Below are 8,599 nucleotides of genomic sequence, written 5' to 3'. Positions count from 1 at the left end.
GAGTTGATATGTTGTGTGGTTTAGGAGATTTTGTTTAATCCATTTGTTAGTTTTCTCTGCTCGTCTTTCCTTGATTCTGTTATTTTCTATTCAAGGAGATAATTTTATTAAAGCCTCTTGGGCGTATTTCCCCTCCTGTACAGTCAGGTTTAGTTTTTTTGTTATTCTGTAGTATATTCCTATTTGTCCAAATAAAAAAAAGTCTAAAACTAACACATTAACTATATAAATAAGCTTTTAGTATATTTTAATTATTTATAATGAAATGTATTATTGTTAATACCAGTCTATTTGTCATTATATTGCTATATTTTGGGTATTTGTTGTCTTGCCTCCATGCGGAGCCTTACTTCCGCCCAAAAGAATGCTACGTCATCACGCTCACGTGACTGTGACGTTGCGTCACATGTTGACGGAAGAAAAGCAGTTTTCGTATATTTTATTCTCGTTGGAAAGATAAATATCTCACAGGTTTTTGCATTCGTTTTCTTAGAATGTTTGAACCAGTCGTGAGTTAATAGATGATCCTGACACTTTTTATTAATCGTGTTTTAAACTGTCGCGGGGTTTCACTGGAATGTTGAGTTGCAGACATGCTCTGGAAAACTTTTTCTCTCTTAGTTTTCCTCCTGAAGATCTGTCAGGTTTCAGGTACTTCTTATGTCATCAATGTTGATGTAGCATCACCGACAGGAGACCTTAAACATTTCTGGAGAAGCACTGGTTTCTGGTAGGTGAAGAAATACTGAGAGCTCATGGTTTGAGGTTTGTTGTGGTTAGTATGAGACATAAAATATATAAGTTGTGCATATTGCTTCAAGATTGCAAAATGTAAGGTTCTTTCGATGGAGATGATCAAATGCTGAATGTGGCGGCTGTAATCGGGGCCCAAATATTCAATACCTAAAGGATGGCACTTTGTTAATTGCTACCATATTGAACCTTCCATGTATAACACAAGGAGAGTTTAGATTTTGATCTTGTTTTGTGTCTAGTCCTCCGCTCCCTCACACCCAGGCCCACCTGTACGACCTGAGCACCGACCAGCAGCTGAATCTGGCTTATGTGGGCTCAGTCCCCCATGGGGGCATCCAGCAGGTCCGGATCCACTGGATGCTGGAGTTGGTCTCTGCCCAGTAAGTCCATTAAACACCCCAGACCTTTTTATTTGCTTGTTTCTAATGTCAAATATGACAGACTGAGAATCCATTGCTGGGTGTGTTTACTCCTTAAAGTCTGTAAATTGCTTTGATTTTATCGTTGCAGAGATGTTGGAGGACAACCTCAGTATAACTTTACTAAACTCGACCAGCTGATCGATCTGTTATGGATTAATGGACTTCGACCAGGTGCTACACCACAATCGCATTATGTTTTTGTTGATGCATGATGAAAATAATAAGAATCACCACATTTGTTCTGGCCTAAGACTGCTGTAGATTTTTTGTGATTAAAGACGCCTTCATTGAAAGTTCCTAACGGAGTTCATTCAACAGCCGAAATGCACGAAATTGGATTTGTGAAATAGTTTCTCTTTGCTATTTTTTAGGATTCGAGCTGATGGGCAGTGTTTCCAACTACTTCACTGACTTTGAGGATAAATCACAAGTGATCAAATGGAAGAATTTAATTTATCTCATAGCTAAGAGGTATATTGGTGAGTGGATGTCTGTTCTACATACCATTTACTGTTCACAACACTCTTTTAACATGAAGGAAATTGGAAATGAGATGCACTGTATGCAGAGTGAATCCTGCTGAGCTGATGTGTATTGTATATCTACATAAATGCACCCAACAGACCGAGTAGCTGCTTTGGCATCAATTCTTGCCCTCCTTTACAAATAAAATACTTTTTACTTAACAAATTCTCTCACTCAAGAGATTGTAGGTTGCAATAGCGCTGAGCTGGTCTGCATTATATTTTACTAAGTGTCCAATATTCTGCTCTCATGTACCAGTATGCTAAAGGTGAGAGTAAAATATTAGAAATATCATTATCATGCCGTCCAGCTCGTAAAAACTGCAAAACACAACCCACAAGGAGCCCAATAGAAACCTTTCTTACTTTTTTTTTTACAAAGTCATAATTTATGTTAAAGTTGTCGCTCTTCATTACATGACAGTTTATCAGTGAAGTTAATGGTGTTTTTGTAACAGTGCTTCTATAAAAACAGATACGCAGGAGGAAGCATAGAAAGACTGAAGCCAAACTCAAATTCGTAATTAAACCAAGCACTAAATTGTCAGTGCATGCACATACATTAACGTGTTTGTTGTGGAAATCTTCAAATGTTCAGATGAATACGGTCTTGGAAGCGTGTCTCAGTGGAACTTTGAAACCTGGAACGAGCCGAACAACCACGACTTTGACAACGTCACCGTGTCCATTCAAGGTAAACCCGGCATCCAGATTACATTTCATCAGGTGTTTATTTGTAGGCAGACTGATAGAAGGGAATACTCATATTCTCTTGTTTTCTCTCAGTAGACATGAGGTGGTTGTTGTTTTCATTTTTTATTTTTGCTCTCCATATTGCTTCTGCATGCCCATGTGGTCCAACCGTCAAAGCAGATGGGTGGAGTTATTATCGGAATTCTCTCCTGCAATGTTGACAATGAGAAAGTGTTCTTTCACTCATAGTTCAGGTTTGTAAGTCGATTGAATTTTCCCAAGAAGAAATGACTCTGAATTGAACGCTTTCAGGCTTTTTAAATTACTACGACGCCTGTTCGGAGGGTCTGCGAGCCGCCAGCAGCCTCCTCAGGTTTGGAGGTCCAGGAGACTCCTGTCATTCCCTCCCGCACTCCCCGTACTGCTGGGCTCTGCTGCAGCACTGCCACCACGGCAAGAACTTCTTCACCGGCGAGACTGGAGTCCGGATCGACTACATCGCTCTGCACAAGAAGGTGGGTCAGCCTCAGTTTAAACTGTGAAAAGGTTTTGTTTCATTTCTCTTGACATACATACATATATATATGTTGAGGGGCAACACAATGCAGCCGTCTGAAACACCCTCCTCTCACTGGAAACCTCAAAGAGTGGAGGAGAGGAGAGGAGGAGGAGGAGGAGACTGGAGCTGGCAAAGTTGAGGGGGAAATAAAAACCTCTACAAAAATTAGATTTGGCTTCTTTGATTTAGATGGATAGAAGAGTATTAGGGCCACTGAAGAAAGTAAAAAAAAACAAAAAAAAACAAACGCATGCACTTTAGAAAAAAGTTGAAAATGGGTCAAGATTTCTTTATCACTGAGGGAAAAAAACGTTTTGTTTTAGTTTTTTTTTTAATTTAGTTTGTTTTGGGGGTTTTTAATACAAACTGGAACTCCTCTGGTCCGTCTACATTCCAGCACATGTGACTCCTTCTACAAAACGTATTGCAGGCAGTTTAATGAAACGGTGAATCTCTACTTCAGACCAGGTTTCAGCTCATAAACAGTGCAGTTGTCATCAGTATTAGACTTTGAAGAGACACTGCAGCTCTCCGTCCTCCTCACTGACTTCCTCTGGAGAACCTGGGACATCGGCACTGATCCCAGAGTGGTTATGAAATGTATTATTATTATTAGTATTATTATTATTATTATTATTAAACAAGGAAATCCTGTGTAAAATCAGATGTCCATAAGCAGTAAGCAACCTTATATAGTCAAGAAGTATTGTTAAATCAGATTTAATGTGATTATTTCACCATGCATGAGCAATTGATGAGGGATGGACCAGAGAAGACCGACGTCTCCAGTTTGTATTAAATTTTAAAAAAACTTGACATTGATTTTTGACTTTTTTGTCAAAGTGAATGAGGATTTATTTTTCTTCCCCTCCAAATAATTTGTTTTCTACGGTAGCTGTAATACTCTTCTGTAATCTAGCACCATTCAAACACAAGGCAATTCACGGTGCTTTAAAAAGAAATAAAAGAAGTACAGAATAAAAGAAATACATGAAAGCTTTAGAAGAAATGAAAGAAAAGCATTAAAACAAATCATGAAGAAAAGTATAATAAATAAAGGTAAGAGATTTATTAAGACATGTTTAATAAAGTAAGTAAAATCTATTTTTTATTCAAAGGCCTGAACAAATAAGAATGTTTTAAGTCCTGATGGTCGTGCAACAAAGTGCCGTCTCTGTGAGCTCACATCATGTTAACATATTAAAAACAGATTAAATGTTAGTTTAAAATGAGTAAACACAGATCAAAAAGCTCTTTTGAATACAATCATAACTGTATGCGTATGAATCCATTAAAACTTTAAACCTTGAAGGAGTTCCAGATGTTTTAAACTTACTCACATGGATCATTGTAGAACTGCACAGGGAGACATAATCTGGTTGTTCCGTTCAGCTGGACGATGGTTTTCTTCGCCGTCGCCGGCTGTGATGAGCTGCAGCGAGAGAGAAGACTGTGTGTCTGTGTATCTCAGGGAGGAGGATCCTCTTTGCCCATCCTCCAGCAGGAGGTTGAGACGATGGAGGAGATCCAGGAGCGTTTCCCTCGGTTCCGCAGCCTCCCCGTCTTCAACGACGAGGCCGACCCCCTGGTGGGCTGGTCCCGGCCTCAGGAGTGGAGGGCGGACGTGACGTACGCCGCGATGGTGGCGAAGGTGACGAGAGCGACGGCGGAGCCGAGCCGGAAGGTGAGGAGGAACCCGGCGGAGGTCCTTGACTCGTTGGCTCTCTTCCCACCAGGTCATAAACCAGCACCAGGACCTGCTGCTCGCGAACCCAAACGGCACCATCAACTACACCCTGCTGAGCAACGACAACGCCTTCCTCAGCTACCACCCTCACCCTTTCACCCAGCGCACGCTCACCGCACGCTTCCAGGTCAACAACACCCGGCCGCCGCACGTCCAGCTCATCAGGAAGCCCGTCCTCACCGTCATGGGCCTGCTGGCGCTCCTGGGTAACGTCCAGTCCGCCTGGAGCCGGGTCTCCCCGTGCCGGCGTTTTCATACGTCTCCGTGCTTTAATCACTGCGTCAAACACGTCGCAACAGTGGATCACGGGCGCGAGTCTCTGTGTGACCGAGGATTGTCTGAAATCGTCTTCTGACTGTCAGAAGTACACAGTAGAACAAACTAGTTTCACCCAGAAAGACCTGCAGTTCTGAAAGAGACTCAGGACTGCAGGAGTACTGTGGTTTTAACAAATAGCTCAAATAAATCGGGGATAAAAGGAAATGAAAGAAAGATACAGATTGTGATAGATGGGACATTGGGAATTAATTCATATTCCATGGTGACACAACCTTTATTTAAACAATACATCACATCAGTTCATTAGTCACTCCATGACGGGGAGAAAAACGACAAGAGTTAAAAATGTTAAACATTGTTATTTAGCTTATAAACACTAAGTTCACATCTGTTTCTGGAAGAAATGCATCAAACAGCCCGGAAAGCAGCCGGTGGTTCATCCTGGTCACGTCCAGGTTGCTGATATCAGGGAGAAGCATCAATCAGCTGGAGAGGCTCCGCTCATAAAAACACACCACATCAGTGTTTATTTTAATAATGTGTCGTCACCCATCCAGCAATTCACATCCATTCAGTTAAGATGCATTCAATTAACTTGTGTGCCTTTTTTTAAAGTGGCTGTCCTGTGATTGCATTTGAAGGAGAGACTCAGGTCCTGGCTCAGGTTGTGGACTCTGCAGGAAGCAGCAGCAGCACGGTGGGGGTCCTGGCCAGCGTCCACACTCCCGTCAGGCCAGGCGGCTCAGACAGCTGGCAGGCGGCGGCGCTGGTCTACAACAGTGACGACAACAACACGTCCACCAACACCGATGACGTCACCGTCTCACTGGAAGGACTGGCCGCTCGGAAAGGTCTGAGTCCCTTCAAAAACCACCGTTGAGGAGGAAGGTTATGTGTTTGGCTGCATGCATGTATTTATTGGTTTGTGTGCATGTATTCGACTAACTTTTTTGCAAGAACTGCTCACCGAAATTGCTTGAAATCTTCAGGGATGATTTGTCTTCCTTCAAGGATGGTCTCGTTAAATATTGAGAGCGATGGGGGTCACAGGTCAAGGTCTAGGTCACGAAAAAGGTCCAAAGTATATTTTCATCATAACCACGGTCAGTTTTAATCCAATTAATGTCAAACCAACGTCAAAATGTTCAGTTTTGAAATCCCTATCCTTTGACATGCCACATCATGAAGTGACATCATCACCCTGGTTAGCAGTTGGGGGGGGGGGTGTGGGGTGGGGCGCGTCGTCGTCATGTGGGAATTGTAAAATGTGTGTACATCAGTGTCAAACAATGATAACATGAAGCAATTCAAACGACCAAGACAAATGATGGAAGGAGTCATGTGGTTCAAATAACCTTGTAATCCTTCGGTTTCCATGGTGACAAATGTGGCGTTGGTGACGGTGTGTGCTCCACCGAGTGCCCGTTCTAGTTTCTTTAATTCAGGATGTGCGTGGATAAAGTGCTGCTTTCGTTGAAGTGAAACAGTTCTGTGTGTGTGTGTGTGTGTGTGTGTGTGTGTGTGTGTGTGTGTGTGTGTGTGTGTGTGTGTGTGTGTGTGTGTGTGTGTGTGTGTGTGTCTCCTCCAGGTCTGGTGTACGTGACGTATTACATGGACAATAAGGTGAGCAGTCCGTACCACATGTGGCAGAGCATGAGCAGCCCGGACTTCCCCACCGCGGAGCAGTTCAGACTCCTCCGCAGTCTGCAGGTACGCCGACACAACCTCATCTTACACATTGGATTATTTCACTGTACTGCTTTTGTAATCGCAATGTCCGGTTCATTTTATTTCATTTCTTTTTTAAACAAAAAAACATTTTCTTTAGATGTACAGTTCTCCCTTGATTATAATTTTTTCACATTGATTCATAAATCATCTCTTCTTTTTTTTTAAACTTTAGAGAAGAAGAGTGTTCTTCTTCACCTAGAATTAAGATAAACTATTTGATTGTTAGATTTGGCCTATTTTGAAGAGAAATTGCATGAATATTACCTGAGTAAAGTTTCTAATTTAATGTGTTTATGTTGATTACAAGCGTCTCACAAAAGCCCATCAAAAATAGTGCACTTTATTAAAGCATTGTTTTATTTATGTATGTATGTATATATATATATATATATATCATCTGTTCAGACAAATCGATGCATGAATGTAGCTTGTGTGTAATTATAGGACATTTTTAGAGATCAGTTAAAGAACTCTTATGGGGCTTTTAACCCTAACTCACTCAATAAATAAGGTGTTATTTTATACCAACTGTGAGAACAACAAACAGCGTACATTGTTTTATATTTATATATATATATATATATTGTATATTCTGGCATTGGGCTCATTTCGATGATGTTGTCTGACAGTTCTGGAAATTCCGATTTTGGTGTTTCACCTTTGTGCCTTTCATATGATGACAAAGACAAACTATTAACATATTTAGATTAATAAAGACCTGATATTAATGTTTTTGTTAGTCTCGGATTGAATTCTACCTACGACAGCTCAGTTTTCAGCAGACACCGTTAAGGGAGCGTCGGTGATTGTCAGGATTGAGTTCTTCTGATGTGTTGTTGTTGTGTAGGACCCTCGTACTGCCGGACCCCGGGACGTCCCTGCAGGAGGCGCTCTGACTCTGAAGGCCAGACTTCCTGTGCCCTCCGTCCTCCTCCTCCATGTCTGCGCTCGCCCCGAGGCCGAGCCGGATCAGGTCGGTGCCGACACAAAGTGTAGCGACTGTGTAGATGAGGACGTTTCAAACTTTGGTCTGAAAAAAAAAAAGTTTTCCAACTAAGTCCTCTGTCGCCCCCCTCTGGCCAGGTGAGTGCACTGCGCTTCATCAGGATCACTAAAGGCCAAGTCCTCATCGTCTGGTCGGACCACTGCGTCAACTCAAAGTACGGATCTATTTACTGTGCTTCTTATTTAAAAAAATATAAATAATAAACCGAATCAGCATTTGGAAAAAAACGAGAGCCACCAGGTTGTGTGATTTTGCTCTGCAGATGCATTCAGACGTACGAAGTGGAGTTTTCCACCGACCAGAAGGATTTTAGAAGAATTAACACACAGGACACCGTTTTTACCTCCTACGTCTTTTCACCAGGTAACAATCGTCGGTGCAAAATGATGTTCCTTTCACGTACAAACAATGTGACTTTATGTGTAAATGTTGTGTTGTAGTGGAGGCGGAGGTCAGCGGTGTGTACAGGGTCCGAGCCGTGGACTACTGGGGGCGTCCCGGGTCCTTCTCGCTCCCTCAGACCTACTCTGACCAGTGACCCAGCCACGCAAGAGACAGACCTTATGAAACCACATATGTGTGGATGAAACAAAGATGTTTATATTTTTTTTAAATTCACTTCTTGTTCTTGTTGACGACACAACAAGTATGTAAATATTATTGCTATTTCTATACTTTGTATTCAATTGTTGAAACATGTCAATTTGAAGCTTTTGGGTTTTGCCAACAAGATTAACTTTCTCAAAAACAATGAGTGATTCTGAGTTATTATCACTTTAACCATTTGTTTACATTTATTATGCACTGCTGCTTTTCCACCACACCTTTTACTTTCAGTTTACTGTCATTTTGAACTTCATGGCATTTTAATATGACAGATCA

The 8,599-nt window shown here is 41.7% G+C and overlaps 1 protein-coding gene across 1 annotated transcript; it reads left to right on the top strand.

Moving 5' to 3' along the window:
* The first annotated feature begins 463 nt into the window (after positions 1–463).
* On the top strand, positions 464–8,582 carry idua (alpha-L-iduronidase). The gene is made up of 14 exons (XM_080499878.1): positions 464–730; positions 996–1,136; positions 1,267–1,349; positions 1,550–1,657; positions 2,301–2,396; positions 2,708–2,910; positions 4,426–4,605; positions 4,691–4,907; positions 5,622–5,831; positions 6,569–6,690; positions 7,559–7,684; positions 7,795–7,871; positions 7,980–8,080; positions 8,158–8,582. The coding sequence occupies exons 1-14, from the start codon at positions 594–596 to the stop codon at positions 8,253–8,255; spliced, it is 1,899 nt and encodes a 632-aa protein (XP_080356004.1). The 5' UTR covers positions 464–593; the 3' UTR covers positions 8,256–8,582.
* Positions 8,583–8,599: the final 17 nt, after the last annotated feature.

Source organism: Blennius ocellaris (assembly GCF_963422515.1).
Source record: "Blennius ocellaris genome assembly, chromosome: 7".
In the NCBI taxonomy this organism is placed as follows: domain Eukaryota; kingdom Metazoa; phylum Chordata; class Actinopteri; order Blenniiformes; family Blenniidae; genus Blennius; species Blennius ocellaris.
Note: the sequence above shows the minus strand (reverse complement) of the source record. Positions and strands in the feature narration are given on the sequence as shown.